Raw genomic sequence first — 18,075 nt, 5'->3', positions numbered from 1 at the left:
GTTAAAAGTACCAACGACTTCCGCTTTCAAGGACAAGGATGTACAAGTCTCTCCTGGGTTATTTCGCATTTTTCGAGAGATTTCGACGCAACTTTGCGCGATTTGCAAGGATGAAGATCTGGGGCGCTGGTGGCACCACCTAGGGGCCGAAGTGCGCGAAGGTCATACGTTATTTCGACAAATGCAAACTCTTTTCGATTGTGTCAGGGGCTTAGACATGTACGCATTGAAGCATGATGAAGTCTCGAAGGGTTTCGATTGATTTTCGACGGTGTTGTCCAGGGGGGTAGGACTTTTGGTTGGATATCTGGCTTAGGCTCACGAACGAGACGAGATGGTTTGGACAATACTGCAACGACTGATAACAACATGAGCAACACATAAACACAATGATTGGACCTGTGGATCTGACTCGTGAAAAGGTTTAATGACGAGATTGGGGTACTTATTCGTGAGCTCGAGAATCGTGATTCGCGGGGTGCAAGTGGCCTGGATCCCATGCAGGGGGTGTTGGCTCTGAGTAAGCTGACGAAAATCGATAAATTTTGTCGAAGATCTTGCCGCGATTTGCATCTTACTTGCATGAAAACTGCCGGTGAGAACTTGGTACCTTTTTTTCTGGGTGGGACAATCTGACGGGAGAAAAGAGATTGCTTAAGCGAGGAAGAAAGGGGTAGATCGACAGGTTGCTTCGCATATCAAAATTGGTAGGAGTACAGAGCGGGTGGATTCATGAATAGTTTTTATTATCTCATTAGTTCATGATATCATCAAAATGCTGTGTGTATACCACCCAATAGCTACAGTAAGATCATAAAAGATAACGCCACCAATGCTCCAAAGGCCCTGAAAGGCGTATTCCTAATGACTCCCGAAGCTTGCACATATGTCGGTGATGCAGAAGATCCATTTCCAGGAGCTCCAGTCACAGACACAGTAGGCGTGGAAGTCTCCCCACCAAAAACACTCCAGATAATCCCCCCAATACCTGTCATCTGAACAAATGTCTTTGTGCCTTCAACAATCTGCGTTCCTTCCGCAGCAAGGCTGATCGGGGTCCCACTGACAGTAATCGGTGATCCTCCTGGAGACAATGTCTGTCCACCAACGATAAAGTTCGATGAAGAATCGGCTGTGACTACTGATCCTCCCACTGTAACAACTGCTGGAGTTGTGGCCGCCGGCGCGAGAGTAGAACTCGAATCTCCAATAACTACCACCGTGTTTGAATTACTCGTCTGAAGAGCTATAACTGTAGTCGAAGATCCAGATCCGATGGTAATAGATGATCCCGGTACAAGTGTCTGTCCTGAGATGATGAATTGAGAAGCTGTGTTGGCGGGTATGGCGGTTGAACCGATGGTGATGATGGGGGCGGGATTTGGGGTCGGAGCTGGAGGAGATGAGATAACGTTAGAAGAGGTAACAGAACCAGGTGTGGGTATTTGCTGAGCAGGGACTGAGGCTGGACTTGAGTTTTCTGGCTGGGGAACTGGGCTCGGAGACTGCGGAGACACAGGAGTCTGTGTACTTCCAGCAGGAGGTTGCGGAGTCCCAGGTGTTTGTGTATTCCCAGCTGGAGGCTGCTGAGACACGGGCGTCTGTGAAGTCCCAGCTGGAGGCTGTGGAGATACAGGCGTTCGAGTAGTCCCAGGTGCAGGTGGCTGGACTTCAGACGCCTGTGAAGTCTCAGGTGGAGGTGGCTGAGACTCAGAGGATTTTGAAGTCTCAGGCGCAGGAGGAGCTTGACTTGAACTAGTTTGAGGAGACCCACCTGATACTCGAGTACTCGTCGGCTGCGTGGTCGGGGGTGAAGGAGAAGGTGCTGGAGCTGGTGTGGATGTCGTTGAGTCTTGATCTGGTATAGCAGTAAAGGACGATGTTGACGAAGGACTAGGCGTGGGCTCTGCTGGAGTTTCGGACGGAATCGATATCGTCGTCGTACTTGTTGCCAGTATTGCACCTGGCTGGGCTTTCACACCACTTGCTGGAGCGACCGAGGTGACAGAAAGGTGGCAGAACGTATAAGGGCATCCATCGTACTCAATGGCGAGTGTCTGACCAGACCAGAGCGAGGAAACTTCGGTAGAGTCGAGGACTGTATATGGATCCCCGACATTCACACCAACCAAGGTATAATACCAACCCCGAGTATCCTCTGAGTCCAGTTCTCCCACCTGCACGAATGGAGTATGAGTCGGCGTTGCTGACAAAGTCGGAGTTGGAAAACAACATGTGGTTTCATTGACCGCAGTGGGCAAAACAGCGTTCCATGTCAAAGAGTCTGCCACTTCAAAGTAATTTGATGGGTACGTCCTAATACTGATCAGTCTCGTCCCTGAGAAGGGAAATGGGCACATACACTGTCACTGTATTATTATTTACTATGTCAGTGACAACCTGCGTAACGGTTCCTGCACCATCTGTGTCCGTTCGAGATAACAATGTTGATGAGCCATTTTTCAGATAATCTGTATGATAGATGGTTGTTGATGTTGTCTCGTTTGTAGCTGCATTTACCACTACCAAGACGGTCCCCACTGTAGTTGGTATTATGACTTGAGACCATGTTGATGATACTGCGGCGATGAATGGACCATAGATTTCTGAATAAAACGATGTGACTGAGCCAGAACTCGAGGAAGTCTTCGTGGGAACCGTCCCGTTGACCCCTGTCTGTCTGGGAACTTGTGAAATGAGCGGTGGCCTCGTTCGGTCGGTATTTATTACTTACAATGTTGAGCAGTAACTTCATCACTCAGTAGCCATAAACTGGCGATTGTAGCGACAGTGGAAAGAGTGAGACGAGCCATTATTCTCCCCAAGGAAACGAATGGTACAGTATGAGGAAGCGAATACCTTAACTTAAATGTTAAAATGTCTAAAGTAAAACAAAAACGGCGGCGGGAGCAAGCTCATGAAGAACGGGAGGATAATCCCGCGGGGCTCTTTCGATCTGCAAGGCTGGGTTCTATTATCAGTAAGCTGAAAAACTCTAATATATGTCTTTGCCCTACAGCCTGGAATCCTTCGGAGCTACATAATGAATACAGGGATATAATTGGCTCATCCGTAACCCAAACCATGGAAATTGCTCGCCCTGCATCTTACATACATCCTCTAAGCGCCGTCTAACGTGGCACAGGCACAGGCCAAAACACCGGAGACTAAGGTTTGGGGCTGAGTAGTGAGCTCTAGACTCTCCGTGCATTTCACCGGGTAAGTTACTCACTCAGAAATCCTCACCGTCAACCCCCCATCAATCTTTTCCGTCAGATGGTACACATCGCGGCGATGAAGGGGTCGCTTTTCCTGGCATTTCTTTGTGCCCATCTCGTGCATGCTGCCGGGAATGCATCACTGACGCCACTGAGCATTCCCCCAAGTCTTTACTGGTAAGTTGGCTTGTGTTCCCGTGCGGCTATGGCGCTCATGTATGCTTGGACAGGGACGGCGACGATGGTTGGTGGTCGACTTTTCAGATACAAGTCGGAACGCCAGGGCAAACTGTAAGGCTATTGCCAGGAACATCGGCCAGTGCTGGCTCAACTACCTGGGTCGTCAGTATTGTTACCTTCAAACATACCATTCTGCTAACGATAAGTCGAGGTCATTTCTGAAGGCTGCGTGGATGTTAATCCGACTCTTGCGAACTGCCCGGATGAACGAGGATATATTTTTCAGAGCAACCTCTCAACAACATGGTCCACGCAAGGCCTTCAAAATGGTATTGATGGCGCCATCTATTCCCTGAATACTTATGAAGAAAGCTTTCTCGGTCGCATTGGTAATGGATCATACGGCTATGATACCATCAATCTAGGAATCCCGGGCGCTGGCCTGCCGACTCTCCAGAAACAAGTCGTCGCGGGAATTTGGACTAATGATTTCTACCTCGGAAACCTAGGCCTCAGTCCAGTCCCTTTCAATTTCACAAACCTGAACGATCCCCAGCCGAGTATGCTCAGCACTCTGTACAATGAGTCTTTGATTCCAAGTCGCAGCTGGGCATATACCGCCGGAGCACATTACAAGGACCCGCCAGTATTTGGAAGCTTGACATTAGGAGGATACGACACCACGCGCTTCCAATCTAACAATCTCCACTTTGCGTTCGGTGCCGATTTCTCAAGAGATCTGTTGGTTAGCTTACGTTCTGTGACATACGACACCGCCGGTAGCTCGCCACTACTTGCGAGCAGTATCGATATTTTCATCAATTCCTTGGTATCCGAGATCTGGCTTCCTGTCAATGTATGCGAAGCATTCGCGCAGCAATTTAATCTTACATGGATCGAGTCAGGCCAGCTTTACATCGTAGGAGCGGACGCGCATGCTGCTCTCGTGAAGCAGAACCCATCTTTTACATTCAAGATTGGCCAAGCTGGCGGCGCCGGGGAGAGTGTGGAAATCGTCCTGCCCTACGCAGCTTTTGATCTTGTTCTCACAGCTCCGATCGTTGGGAACGACACGCGGTATTTCCCTCTGAAGCAGGCCCAAAACGCCACACAGTATACGCTTGGAAGGACTTTTCTTCAAGAGGCATATGTGATAGCGGATTATGAGAGGAAGAACTTTTCGGTCTCACAAGCTCTCTTCCCGCCCACTTCCTTAGCAGCAAGTCTAACCGCTATTGTCCCTCCTGGCACTCCTGGCAGCGGAAACGATACAAACTCCACCTCCACGGACACATCATCCAGCTCCAAGAAGAGTGGATTAGGAGCCGGCGCCATTGCCGGCATCGCCATCGGGGCAGTAGCAGCGTTGGCATTAATAGGACTAGCAGTTTTCCTCTGGAACAGGAAACGGAAGCAGCGCGCTGAGCTGGCCGATACCAGTATCGCACCACCCCCTCCATTCGACGAAACACACCACAACGTTGTGGACATGACACCCGACGCAGCAAAAACAGAGCTAGACGCGAGTAACAAACCGGACGTTCACGAGATGACAGAGCAGCGCTATGTTCCCCCGGAACTTGCTGCTTATGAAGGGCATTATGGAAGGCACGAACTTGTACAGGAAGATCGGATACATGAGATTGATGGTAATGAGGTGCGCTCCCCGACTAGTGGGACTGAGCCGCCGAAAAGTAAGAGGTTTAGTTGGGAAGATCAGACTTTGTAGATATTTTCAATGGAATTTCCCCGCCATTCTATACTCCCTCGCTGCGATGAACTCGACATGACTGTGGAGAACAGTCAGCGGACATCTTGATAATGTTCCTTCTTTTCGCAATTATGGTGGACTCTTGAATATTGCTCAAGTCACAAAGAAATTATGAGACACGGGTGGGTCTGGGACTTCAAGTAAACATTGACTCCCAAGCGAGGCGAAGGAGGAGCAGCGCCGGCTCCTTCAAGTATTCACGCTTTTACATGACATTTATTATGAATTCCAAATTTGCAGCGCAGTCGAAATGCAGAGTTGGTACACTTCTGGAATGTGGCGCAGGGCTCAAGAAACCAGATGATCACATCTTGGACGAAAATCGTTTTCCGATACACAACATTAACTTCTGTTAACTTTCCTCGCTCCCAGAACTTTAAAATAAGAACGGATGCATCCTTCCTTAATCAAGGAACCACTGAGATGCTTATACAGTACCTGTACCTTAACCTTCAAGCTCGGCTAATCATAGAAACTTTTCCAACTCGGAACTCTACCATCATACTTCCCACTCGCCGCCGCTTTAATCTCCTCATCAATCGCCTGAATCGGATCAAACTTCCTCGACTCCTCCTGCATCTCCAGCACTCTCTTCTTATACTTCGGATCCGTCAGTACAGTATCAATACCTTCCTGAATCTGCACTGGCGTCGGCCGACTCGTCCAAAGATCGAGTCCACATCCAGCCCATTCAATCCTATTCCCCGTCGCCATCTTGTCTCCATCATTCCCAGCCTTGAGAATCGGAACACCTGCAGCGATGGCCTGTTGCACGCCATTGAATCCGCCGTTTGTTATGAAGAGCTTGGAGATTCGCAGGAGTTCTGTGTACGGGACGTAGTCCATCACGTGGATGTGAGGAGGAATGGTGATTTCCTTTGGGAGCGTCGCCCCTCTAACTCCAAGGACAATGACCACGGGATAATCGGTTCTGTCCTTCAAAGCCTCGATAGTAGGAATTATCAATTCCGTGTAATCAAGATCCAAGGTCCCTTGGGTGACAGAAATGATTTCCCCTCCCAGATCATCCCACCAAGCTGGCTTGGCTGTCCATTCATCAACATCACTCGCCCACACGCCTCCGATGAATTTGAGATTCGGCGGTGCATCACTTCTGGGGAACTCCAAACTAGGAATACACATCTGTAGATACGCTTCAGGGAGCTGGAAATGATCCATCAGATTAGGAAATTTCGTCCCTTCTCCCATTCCAAGATCCTCCAGCACCCAGCGGAATTCCCGTTGAGCTCTTTCAAGGTGCGGCAGAAGGGCTTGCGTCTGGGCTTTTGCCTTTGCTCGGCCCTCTTCCGAGGTGTCTGGGAATGCGCGCACGCCGAGAGGAGGGAAGTCCATGCTGGGCATCATGTAAGGAGTCACGCCGAGAGAGATAACCGGCACGTGGATGAGGCCCGGGATGCGGAGGAGCATAGGGACGTTTCCTCGAAAGTACGACTCCTGCACCATGACAATAGGCCTATCCGGATCTCGGGCCTTGAGATCTCGAAAGATGGCTTGCAAGCCTTTGGACTGGCGGAATATGGCGCGGGTCGGGGCGATAGCTCGATAGGCCATCTGATGGATACCTGGGGGCCAGAATTTCCGTTCGGGTTGCAGGGTGTCGAAATCTTTTTCTGTGTAGTCGGCTATCCCGGTAAGGGGCACAAATGTGAGGTTTTGCTTTTCGAATGATTCTTTGTAGGCGCTGGGGAGGAGGACTGTGACTTCGTACCCGCGCTTGATTAGTTCGCTGGCGACGAGGCGGATGGGTTGAACATGGCCGTTGACTGCGTGGGCAGCCATTACGATGAATGGCTGCTTTGATTGTTCGGCCATAATGACGAAAGGAATATATCTTTTGCCGTGTAATTTTTTTTTGAAGATGGAATGAATGAAAGAAGAAAACGTGGTCGATAGCACTTATTTGAGGATTCGTTGACGTACAATCAGCACTAGCTTTTTATGGATGGATAAATGCTTGCGGAACTCACGTGCCGCAGTTTCAGGGAGTAAATCCTTTGCGGCACAGCTTCAGATACAACGCAAGATGATAAATGGCCTATGGAAGTAATCGGTAATCTTTGACCGCAGGAAGAGAGAGGTGGAACAGGGGTGTGGCTCATGGCCCCAATACCTTGTAGGCGATAACCCCCCGCGTGGATGTAAAGTTCATTGAGAAAGTCTCGCAATTATCTAGACATCAGCGCTTGTGTAAAGGGAAAATATTCCTATCTTTGATCTATCCTTTCTCAAACGGTCTACATGATGAAAAGCAAATTGGTGTCTACAAGAAGTCAGCAAGATTTCCTGCCAATCGGATTTTACTTACCCAAAGGATGACTGCAGCTAAGTTGAGGCTTTTGGGTGTACTTCGTAGCGAGAACATCACGGATACTATTCAATAGCTCAACGTAACTCTGCTGAGGATTGGCCTTCATGGCACTGATGAAAGCCCATGACATTGCACCAGTGGCTTGAGAAGCAATTGTTGCATCGGCCCTGCCAGTGTCAATACATTTCTAAGGAGGAAGACAGGCGGACTGACGATGTCTGATCATCCTTACTGCCAGACCACATCACGACATCTGCGGGCGATGTCTTCGTAGCAACAGTCTTCTCGTAAGCCTCATCACCGTCCGTCGCCTTCTTGAAGAATCCAATCAGATGACCGGCAACACTTCCATAGTCACCTTGACTAGCAGATGAGAGAACCCCGAGGAGACCCATACCAGCTTCTTTAGCAAGGTTGGGCTCTTTCAGGACTCCTTGGGTCGAGTAAATGTATGGCAAATCCAGGGCCGAACCAGAGTGGCATGAATCAAAGATTGCAGTCAATCGGACACCAGGCTGGAGGGGAGAGACCAGGATTGAATGCATCTGATCGTCAACAATGTGACCAGCCTGCTTGTAGTCGACTGGATAGATAACCTCGTCATTGCCATCTTCTTCATCTCCATCCACATCGTCAGTCTGACCTCCATGGCCCGAGTAATGAAAGAACAAGGAGTCATTGGGCTGGACGTCTCTGACTAGCCAGTGCATAGCACGAATGATGTTCTCTTTGGTAGGTTGGCCCATTGGATTTTGCTGGTCGTCGGTGAGGATCACCATGTCCTCTCGGGCATATCCGAAATTCTCGGTCAAATATCTGGAGACGTTTCCGACATCGTTGATGCAACCTCGAAGTTCCCCATTTTGGCCAAAGTAATTGATGCCGACCAAGAGCGCCTTTCGACGACCAGTGCAATTAGAGTACTGGAAGGCATATGCATCTGGAGCTCCATGTCCAAAACTGACCATTCCTTGTGGTGGTGGGGGAGCTGATTATTAGCGGGGTACGTCCGGAGGGAGACAGCACATACCATGTCCACCATATTGACCTCGATTTTGCTGATGCTATAAGAAACTGTTCCCATTTGGTAGTTTTGAGCTTACCTGAGAGTAGCCATCATTGTATTGATTTCGCTGGTCATATCCACCTTGCTGCTCATAGCCACCTTGTTCGTAGCCACCATAGCCTTGCCTGGAGACGTGAGTGCGTGCTAGCTTCTATCGGTACGGGATACTTGCTGTTGATATCCACCGCCATATCCTTGACCTGGATATCCCGACATTTTTACCGTTTCTTGATGAAAACGGGTGAGTTGATGGATCTTCGCAGCTGAAGTGAAAGCCGATGAGGCTCTGTCACGTTTCAGAAGCGTGGAGACTTGATACTTGACGGTGAATTGGTCCTCAGCAACAATGCTTCCGGAACCTGATATGTGTCTTGAGAGTCGTATTATTGCCTTGCTGCAATTCTAGCCTCTTGTTTTGGTCTCACAAAGAATGAACGGGCAAAGAAAGATCGAGGGAGGGAGAGCTGAACCTCGACCATTGAGGAAGTGACCCGCCAAGGCGCTAGGCTTCCGTTCCGTCTTGGACCTTGAGGACAGCGGCTGAGTAGGGCTGAGTCTCCAACATCAACAATGCTCTCTCCATTCCATAATGGCCGTGGAAAGCATCTCGGAGTCGCTGCAAGCTACCGGCAGAGACGAATTTCTTCTATCCTTTTTGACCTCTGGTTGTTGGCAAACAACTTCGTCTGGCCTTTTCACGTCTGCCCCCGACTGAGCTTGACACAACATGAACGGCTTTCATGACCTCCTCTGCAAGCAAAAGATCTACAGTGATTCTACACCATCGATGGCGCCCTTCCTTTCCACATAGTCCACGAAATCTGCGAGAGTCACACAAGTTCAAGGCATGAACATTGGATCTGACAGCTCGGTTTTGGATATCTTGGAATGCGACGGAATCAAGCAAATTTCTGCCAGATGGTCTAAGCTTCTGGACGATGTAGAGATAAAGTGATTGTGGAATATGGATTTCATGCGGAGAGGACCAGACAAGTGTCGTGGGATGTGTCTGAAACAATCACTCTATCATCGTGGGCAAGCCATTCCCAAGGTATTTCGGCAACAGGTGTGGAGCGTGTTGTCGATGCCCCAGGTCCCAGGATGCACAGCGACCTGTCAAGTACCCCTCGGAATTTTCAATTGAAGAATAGATTGGTGTCTTGGATTTGGACCCAGGGCATTCTTTGGCTATGGCTATGTCTTTGGTTATGGCAATCACCAAATTCCCAGACATGGACGTATCATTTACTGGTGATGTTCATCGCGGTTTGCAAATCGTAGACCTTGCCTAAATGTTCGATGCGACGACATCCCTATCTAACAGGCTATGCTTTGGGAACAGAATAATGATTCAGTATTCATTACCATCCAAGCTCTTCTTCTTTCTCCTTTCTTCCGTCCTTCGCTCTTGCCTGTGCAAGCCTTCCTTCCCAGTAAAGACATCTATCATCTTCATCCACTTCTTCATTTGTCAACATTGGGGCAAGCAGCAAATGTCTGATTATTACTGAACGAGCTCTTCACTGGCCCAGATGATACATCAATAAGTCGTGTGTTGAGGTTTCATTTCACTGCATAGTGATGAATCCGCCAACAGACTTCCAACTCTTTCCAAGGCTGCCACCCGAACTGCGACTTCGAATATGGAGATTTGCTATCGGTACCGATCCAGATACACGCGGACGGACTATTAGAATTATCTTTTACCAACACGTGGATCATGACCCCGCAAGGCTCGTCCTAAGATCGCCGAATGGCATTGCTGGTCAACCTCAATGGGGCTTAGAAGCTCAATATCGATTTCTGTATTCTCTCTCTGGCGCTCCGTCTGTACGTTTCCCGTGACCATTGAATCACGTTCCAATCTCATGAGATTATAGGATGCGCCTTTTCACGGTCAGTTTGTTAATCGAGAGGTACGACGAGAATTCTTCCCGAATTTTCTACATCTGCATTTTCCAGACCGAAGGCCAACTGCCCCCATACGCTTCAACGCTGTAGTTGATACCATTTTTATGGACCTGCACTCGTTACGCGCACTTTACGACTTCGCAAGACCCGAGATACCAGACCTTCGTCACATTCCAACGAGAGCATCTGATTTCTCAAATGCAGACAGACGTCCAAGACTTATTGGGTTCAATCGGATACAAATACTTGCTACTCCAATGGAAGGGCCAGAAGTATTTGGTCTGGTGTTCCTTCGTCGAAGAATATTTACGGGGCTCACACAACCTGTCGGCACCATCACTACCTTCCCTGATACCGATGTAGCAAGATGGATACCTCACGTTCGTGCTACAAAGGTAGAAGATCCGCTCCTCATCAACGATCCGGCTGAATTGGTAGCCGTGTGTCGTGTTGCGCACGCTGAACGTCAATTTCTGCGCAAGGTGAGAAAAGCACAGGAGGCTGAGAGAGATTTTATACCGTTAATCGGCCCCATGATCCGGGACACGACTGCAGAGTTGATCAGAAGGCACACTTTTGACGGATGGGTTTTCTTTCAAGTTACACCTCCTCCTCCACCACCACCACCACCACCACCCGCAGCAGGCACAGATGACTCTGCTGCAAGAAGACCATGATTGACATTCTAGTCCATCTGCATTGTGCCCCCCAGCTCGGATGAAATAAGCGAAGCTGGTCTGTCTATGGGGTCGGGATCCAGATCAAGCCTTTCTGTTGCGGATCAGGAGTTTGTTGCACTGTTAGTGGACCAGATTCAGAGATAGTCTAACTTGGCAATGAAATACGAGCATCACTCAAGTTGCTGCTCCGGTATTCATCCGATTGGTGATGGAATCAATCCATCTCTAATTCTTTCCTCGTTTGTGTGATTTTAGCTCAGTTGAAACGGTAAGTCCTTGGAGTCCAGGCCGTAGGTTTGGTTTGTTTACATCTATCTTCAAATCGTCCACCCCGCAGTCATATTTACCCTGCGATTCACAGACAGTTCAGAACACGATGTCGTAGGCGCTTCATCACTTACAGAGATAACCTTATCACGCTCTCCAATCAAAGTACTTTTGGAAGGATGTTGTCGCGAAACAGGCCAAAATGGTCGTCAAGGTGGGGAAGTCCGCAAGCTGCATAACAATTCGGCTGTTGCAACCCGGACTCCGAATCCAGCCATATTCACCAGTCCGCGCTCGCTCATGAGATAAAACGAGAAACTATGAGAAATGATTCTGCAAATTTAATGCAATTATTATTTCGCAAATTTCAATTCAAGCCATTTCACAATGATGGGTCTATGGAATGGTTTGGGGCTTGGGAAGAGCTTCTTCGGCAAGGTTGAAGAGCCGATTGAGAAGCCTACAAGATTATGCAGAATGGGCGATGCGTATGAGAAAACGATGCCACATCATCAAGGAATAAAACAATTATGGGAAACGAAATGGAAGTTTCCTGTAAGTCAGATTCCCAGAGGACGGCCAGGACTCACAAATGCAGTGCTCTAAGAGCGTATATCCATTCCACGACGGCAAAATCGAAGATTTCGAGCCAGTGTTCCTCGAACTCATCCAAGTAAGCTTCAGATCTTTTATCACGGTACCAACTAAATCCCTCTTTCAGAAAAACATCAACGACGGAACCAGCCCCGAGTACACACGAGCCTTCTTCCCCACCGCTGCATCTCTCACACGACAAGCTGATCAAGAAGCCGATCCCAAACTCGCCAGTGAGCTGTATCTCCGCGCCGCCTGTCTCTATCGCATCTCTCGCTTTCCTTACATCTCCTCATTCCCATTCGTGAACGACTCGACAAAATGGCATGCCTGGACTTTGCAGAAAGAAGTCTACCTGAAAGGTGCATCGAAATGGGAAGTCCCTATGACAGAAGTCCTTATTCCACATATCCACCGATCTGGCGACGATAAGCAGGATATCCCCGCCTACGTGCGAATCCCCAAGGGAAAATATAAATCCCCAGCTGTCCTCCTCATGACTGGTCTCGATGGGTATAGACCCGATAACACTACTCGCAGCGACGAGTTCCTCGCCCGAGGCTGGGCTTCAGTCATTATTGAGATTCCTGGGACTGCAGACTGTCCCGCCGATCCGAAAGATCCTGTTGCGAGCGAGAGGTTGTGGAGTAGTGTTCTGGACTGGATGGAGCAGGATGGCCGGTTTGATATGGGCAGGGTTATGGTTTGGGGGTTGAGTGCAGGAGGGTATCATGCGGTGAGGGTGGCGCATACGCATAGAGAGAGGCTGAGAGGCGTGGTTGCTCAGGGGGCGGGGGTCCATGAGTTCTTTGGGAGGGAGTGGATTGAGAAGGCGGATGGACATGAGTATCCTTTCAAGTGAGTGACACGGGATCGTGAGAACTGAAGTCGGTGCTGACTTTTCCCCCCGTAGATTGAGTCCGGCGATGGCGTGGAAACATGGATATATGAATGTGGAGGATTACAAGAACGGTGTCCAGAAGAAGTTCTCACTTCTTGAAACTGGACTTTTTGATCAGCCGTCAACGAGACTGCTTCTGATAAACGTGTTTCCCCCTGATTGAAAAGAATGGTTGGAGTCTTAGACTGACGGGAATAGGGGACTCATGATGGGTTGATGCCGATTGAAGATTCGATGTTGTTGTTTGAGCATGGAAGTCCGAAGGAAGCGAGGTAAGGGGATAGGTTTTTTCCGATTGGTATGACTAGATGTCTGATTATCATAGATTCTTTGACAAGGCATTGCATATGGGATATCCTCTGGCGAACTCGGCGGTATACCCTTGGATGGAGGGTGTGATGGCGTAGTTGGGGATACTGGCAAGTAAGGAAGTGTTTTGTGAGAATGAGGCCGATCTCACACGATTGTTGGTGTTCTGGTTTGGTTGTACCGCAAAGGGGTATCGATTTAAAGCATCCGTGCTGCACATTGCTTCTCAAGTGTAATGATATATGATTTATTTTTGATGGTCGTTTTAACCTACTCACCTTCGATTTCCTGCTGACAATGTCCATGCTCAGCCCAGAGAACGCCAAAGCCTGAAGCCGCTGACCTGGTCTGCCAAAACTTTCTTTAAAGAAACACGATGTCAAGACACAGCCCAGGTAATGGCCTGGTGCCAAGACCCAGCTCCGATCTGGCGAAGAATACATGGAAACTCTCCCAATCATCCCACCAGAAGCCCATTTATTCTGTCAATCTTCATCGCCACATTTTCTTGAAACTCCTTCTGATAGTTCAAATAATCCACCCATAAATCCACCACACGTCCCCAAATCACACCAAAACTCTCCCGATCACCATTCTCCCTTGCCACTCTCGCTCTATGCAAATACTCGTCCATCGAATCCAATCTGTTGTCCTGGCGGTAATGCTGTTTCAGCAGACGGACCATATCCTCAAGTTGCCAGTAGGCTTCGAAAATCGGGGACTGGAAAAACGGCGTTGAGCTTTTCAGATCGCTGGACCATTCGTGGAGGTATTTTGGGAGGTGGTGGAGGAGCTCTGTGACCGGCCTGTCTATTGGCTGGATTGTGATGGAGAGGACTCCTGCGTGGTCAATGTTTCGCAGGCGTCGAAATGGTTGGAGCAGGATTCGTGCCGTGCGTAAGGCTTCCTGCAATTGGGTATCACTCTCACCGAATCGAATTGCGACCTGAAGTTTGGTGAGTGGTTGCAGTTGAAGCCTACCTACCAATTTTTGCAGGTGGTCGCAGAGATCGAAGGACGTCTTCTCCATCTTGGCTGAGTAAATTGCCATATTGGGCTTCGCAGTTTCGTCTCCGTCGTCGATGATGATATTGATGATGATGGATCGGATCATGCTGAATTGGTGGGGAGTGAGTGGTGGAGGGCTGGACATCAAGCCATTAACAGATGTTGTAGGTTGTCGTGGCACCTGTCCAGGTCTCTCGCGCTGCTCTCTTGAAAAGATGAGCATTTCCTTATCGTATTGCCCTAAACGCAAGATTTGCCTTCGATATTTTTGTGACGCATACCTGTCTGGATTATAGAGCAGAGGTGCTACAGGTGCATAGCACATGCTCAGTCTGTCCGTGGAGATCTCAATCACGAATGGTCCAGTACCGTAAAAGAGCTGAGTCCCTTCCTTGTGGAACTGGCGATTGGTACGTAAGATCTCGAGCCATGCTGGAGAAGTCTTGACGAATGATTCGTGAGCTGATATAGGTTTGGCCGGCAAAAGATATCGTAAGATACGCTGGCGGAGCTCAATGGGTATCTTAGTGGTGAGGTAGCAGGGCGTCGAGACTTGTCGATGTAGAGGGCAAAGGTGAAATGCATGGATCTTGAATACACAAATCCTCCCACATTGAAATCCACAGGGAAGCTTGAAAGCGCATGTAGATGATTTCTCACCAAGGCGGTGATGGACTTCGCATGTAGGGACTGCCTGAAGTCGGAGTCAGTGTATTGACTTCCTGCCCAAAAGATAGGGTTTGCCTCACACCCACGAAGCCTGGGGTTGAAGCGTTGTTTGTGCATGGTTCGCCTTCCTTGGATTTCACCCAACATACTCTGATCCCCTCGTCACGATGCAGAGAGCATGTTTGGTGATGGTCCATACGACCAAGTGGCACGACTGATGGTAGCTGTTCCCTTGCAGTGCTTTCAGAAACCGAGGCCATATCCCCGACTCTGGCTGAACTTCTGGCGTGATCTGAGGCCGTTCAACCAGGCTGCGAGAGGAGAGTGCTTGAAAGGTTGCGGCGAGCCTGTAGCGACGGAACTGAATATAGGAACTTTCGGGAGGTACATTACTCAAGGAAAACGGCAAGTCGTGGAATTTCAATATGCTTCGATGAGAAGAAGTTATTTCAACGAACATGATGTTGAAGTTCATCTCGCTCGGTTAGCTGCATGCATGCAAACAGGCAGTCAAGTCACCTGTTTTATGACCCCTCCTTTCTTTCAGCGATCCGCAGAACGAGGATGAAGATAACGGATACGGTGAAACTGGTCAGTAACAAGTTAGCAACTGGTACAGATCAGAGCATAAGTTAGACAAAAGCAACATGGAGAGCCAAGCTTTTCCTATTCATCGACTTCTAGTCGTACTGGAGGTACTTCTACCATGATCATTGGGCTTGTTTACAATGGCGACGGGTAAAGATGGCAGAAAACGACTTCAGTGAACCCAAGAAAAGCGGCAAATGGGTGACAAGTTGATGTGGAATTAGAGCCAGTGGAAGAAGGACAACAAGCTAGAAATTGTGTCTCGGTTCTGAAGACCGCTTTCTGCAAACTTTTGCTTTATACCCACTGGTAAACTTTGACAATAGAAAACCGTACTTGCATGCCGGAACTTCGCTGGGAATCGCAAGACAGAAGCATTACTCAAGACATGCCCCAGGGCGATTATGTTTCCATCACCAGGTACAGCACGTAGTCCAAGAGTTCTGCTGTCTCACCATAATCTGTCCAACGCTTATCCAAGCCATGTACCAGAAGCCACATGGACATTAGGACTCGCCAAGTATCGTAGATCGTAGAAAGAATAACCGTGGAATTGAAACCGACCCTCTGGTATAAATCGTACTACGCGGGGCAATCGCAGTCCCCATCGACAAAAAATGAATGCATCTATTGCAATCACTGGTATATACAATGCAACCCATTATCCAACGAGTGTGTGCAAGGTCCCCAAAAAGTTCACCGTACTCCGAAAAAGAATAATGCAGCAAAAACACGGTCACTTCTGTTGCGGGACATCTCCATCTTCCATCTTGTCAGCACTAGTCCTCCTTTCAACAAGGACATATTCGGATTCGGATTCACCTTCGCTAGGTCCTGGAGTCGGGGGAAGCTCTCCTGGTGTGTATCTGCTACCGTCTTTGTTTCTAAACTCTGCGGATAGAGGGCTGGTAGGGTGTTCTTTGAAGGTATCGCCTAGCGGCACTCGTGGTCGCGGACTGGATCTGCCAGATGCTTTCCCTGGACTCCCGTTTGCTGCAAGCTTCAATCTCTCTTCGGTTGCTTTTAATCTGGCTTCGAGGGCTTCGAGCTCTGAGGTTTGGGTGGAGACTGCTTTCTTTCTGCGGGGGAATGTCAGAGCATGGTCGCAGAGGACAATGAGGGGTCGCACTTCTCTGACACAGCTGCATCCAGGTCTGCGATGCTGTTATCTATCTTGAAAAGATCGTTGAGCGCGAGGGAGAATGATCTGGCCATAGTTCTATAGCTGTCAGCGTTGTCAAAGTACCAGCCGGGCCAAGGCTACCCACGATTGCGGTCTGTTACTGGGCTTCCACTCCCGGTCCAAGTCTTCGTCCGACATTTTAAATAGAATAGTGAGGGATAAACAAGAGGGGGAGGAATGAGGGATCGTAGGAATGTCGAAACAACAGAGGAGAGACACAGTCGAGACAGTCCAGTCTGTAAATAAAGTATGCCGATCTTCAAGGCTAAATTGGCTGCTGGCGATAAATAAGGGGTATCCTGCTAGTGCCCGCTCTAGGTTGTCTTGTCTCGACCTCCCTGTTTCCTTCTCCCTTCCCTTCCTTTTCCTTTCCTCTGCTTCTTCTACGAATAGCTGAACAGGCTGAAGTTACAGCTCCAGATCGGAAAGGAATCGTGAAAGGGAGGTGCCTGTTGTTTGCAAGCTGGTCGTCAGAAGATATTAGGGGATGTCATGCGGAGTCTCCAGCACAAAGGGGGCATGACCGCAATTTGACCACCCTCATGCCTGCAATCTGATACGCGAAATGGCTTGGGTTGGAGCAGCATGATCCGCACCCAGCCTGACGATTGAGGCATGGGATGGCGACATTAAAGGTTCATGCTGAGGTGGTATTTTCGAGGAGATCTTGAGACATGGAGTTCATGGAAAAGAAGATAGATTCCAGAAGTTGAGACTAGCTTGACTGACTTGCTTAGTTTTGTTATCTGGAATGTATGGGGAATAGCCTCGGCATAAATACACGTGATGGTTCTGGAGTGCTGGGTTAAGGCGCTGCAGTAAGTGCGAGATATCCAATGGCCACAGCAAAGAGACAGGTAGGGATTGATATCCTACTGGATGAGCGCCTATTTTGATCAAATGCTAGTGGCGAACTTTGGTTATCTGTTGGAGGTGCAGTCTACACTGAGAAAAGTAGATGGGAAGCCTGTTTACCAGTCAATCAGTATGTATGAGGAACTGGCGATAGTAAGTGTATATTGAGCCCAAGGCAATAAACATTCTTCAGTTGATTGTTATCACGACAAAACAATGATGTACTACCTCGGCCGCCAGATTTCTCTTGACCACACACAATCACCGACCACCTAAATCCCCTCAACTACTAGACTCCCTTGACTACACAAGATTCCCCCAGTTATAAAAAGTTTCCTCTACCTCCCAAATGGATTGACCACTAACTTCCTCGATCGCTACTACATCACCCTGAACTGGCATGTCCGTCCTCAACCACTTTCAACTTTAGAGCATTTCGTCCATGATCGCAATAATCTCGAACACTTCTATCCAGTCATCCTGACCTACATCTAACGTAAATTCGTAATGCAAAAGGTCTTGATGAACAGAAAGGTATATTCAGAT

At 48.7% G+C, this 18,075-nt stretch overlaps 8 protein-coding genes across 8 annotated transcripts; 3 read left to right on the top strand and 5 right to left on the bottom strand.

The window, feature by feature from the left end:
• Nucleotides 1-753: 753 nt before the first annotated feature.
• ONS95_007040 (uncharacterized protein) lies at nt 754-5,097 on the bottom strand. Its single transcript, XM_058500530.1, has 6 exons — nt 3,233-5,097; nt 3,116-3,180; nt 2,735-2,964; nt 2,363-2,687; nt 1,775-2,316; nt 754-1,393 (listed from the first exon to the last, which is right to left on the bottom strand). The coding sequence occupies exons 3-6, from the start codon at nt 2,811-2,813 to the stop codon at nt 801-803; spliced, it is 1,539 nt and encodes a 512-aa protein (XP_058349346.1). The 5' UTR covers nt 2,814-2,964; nt 3,116-3,180; nt 3,233-5,097; the 3' UTR covers nt 754-800.
• Nucleotides 3,295-5,127, top strand: ONS95_007039 (uncharacterized protein; the record flags this gene model as incomplete). The annotated part of the gene is made up of 3 exons (XM_058500529.1): nt 3,295-3,395; nt 3,449-3,560; nt 3,610-5,127. The coding sequence occupies 3 exons, from the start codon at nt 3,295-3,297 to the stop codon at nt 5,125-5,127; spliced, it is 1,731 nt and encodes a 576-aa protein (XP_058349345.1).
• Nucleotides 5,128-5,321: 194 nt separating this feature from the next.
• Nucleotides 5,322-7,051, bottom strand: ONS95_007038 (uncharacterized protein). Its single transcript, XM_058500528.1, has one exon. It carries the CDS (start codon nt 7,000-7,002, stop codon nt 5,632-5,634), a length of 1,371 nt encoding a protein of 456 aa, XP_058349344.1. The 5' UTR covers nt 7,003-7,051; the 3' UTR covers nt 5,322-5,631.
• MCA1_3 (Ca(2+)-dependent cysteine protease) lies at nt 7,052-8,993 on the bottom strand. Its single transcript, XM_058500527.1, has 5 exons — nt 8,737-8,993; nt 8,602-8,689; nt 8,529-8,556; nt 7,712-8,486; nt 7,052-7,665 (listed from the first exon to the last, which is right to left on the bottom strand). Exons 1-5 carry the CDS (start codon nt 8,778-8,780, stop codon nt 7,488-7,490), a joined length of 1,113 nt encoding a protein of 370 aa, XP_058349343.1. The 5' UTR covers nt 8,781-8,993; the 3' UTR covers nt 7,052-7,487.
• A 128-nt stretch (nt 8,994-9,121) lies between these two features.
• ONS95_007036 (uncharacterized protein) lies at nt 9,122-11,325 on the top strand. The gene is made up of 2 exons (XM_058500526.1): nt 9,122-10,394; nt 10,445-11,325. Exons 1-2 carry the CDS (start codon nt 10,146-10,148, stop codon nt 11,150-11,152), a joined length of 957 nt encoding a protein of 318 aa, XP_058349342.1. The 5' UTR covers nt 9,122-10,145; the 3' UTR covers nt 11,153-11,325.
• A 666-nt stretch (nt 11,326-11,991) lies between these two features.
• Nucleotides 11,992-13,484, top strand: ONS95_007035 (uncharacterized protein). The gene is made up of 4 exons (XM_058500525.1): nt 11,992-12,874; nt 12,930-13,062; nt 13,116-13,189; nt 13,243-13,484. The coding sequence occupies exons 1-4, from the start codon at nt 12,015-12,017 to the stop codon at nt 13,322-13,324; spliced, it is 1,149 nt and encodes a 382-aa protein (XP_058349341.1). The 5' UTR covers nt 11,992-12,014; the 3' UTR covers nt 13,325-13,484.
• Nucleotides 13,485-13,683: 199 nt separating this feature from the next.
• ONS95_007034 (uncharacterized protein) lies at nt 13,684-15,163 on the bottom strand (the record flags this gene model as incomplete). The annotated part of the gene is made up of 2 exons (XM_058500524.1): nt 13,684-14,928; nt 14,984-15,163. The coding sequence occupies 2 exons, from the start codon at nt 15,161-15,163 to the stop codon at nt 13,684-13,686; spliced, it is 1,425 nt and encodes a 474-aa protein (XP_058349340.1).
• Nucleotides 15,164-16,227: 1,064 nt separating this feature from the next.
• ONS95_007033 (uncharacterized protein) lies at nt 16,228-16,812 on the bottom strand (the record flags this gene model as incomplete). The annotated part of the gene is made up of 4 exons (XM_058500523.1): nt 16,228-16,253; nt 16,314-16,570; nt 16,621-16,710; nt 16,760-16,812. 4 exons carry the CDS (start codon nt 16,810-16,812, stop codon nt 16,228-16,230), a joined length of 426 nt encoding a protein of 141 aa, XP_058349339.1.
• Nucleotides 16,813-18,075: the final 1,263 nt, after the last annotated feature.

Source organism: Cadophora gregata, assembly GCF_030347475.1.
Source record: "Cadophora gregata isolate MNR1 chromosome Unknown scaffold_19, whole genome shotgun sequence".
Taxonomy (NCBI): domain Eukaryota; kingdom Fungi; phylum Ascomycota; class Leotiomycetes; order Helotiales; family Ploettnerulaceae; genus Cadophora; species Cadophora gregata.
The sequence above is the reverse complement of the archived record's forward strand: the minus strand, read 5'-3'. Positions and strand labels throughout refer to the sequence as shown.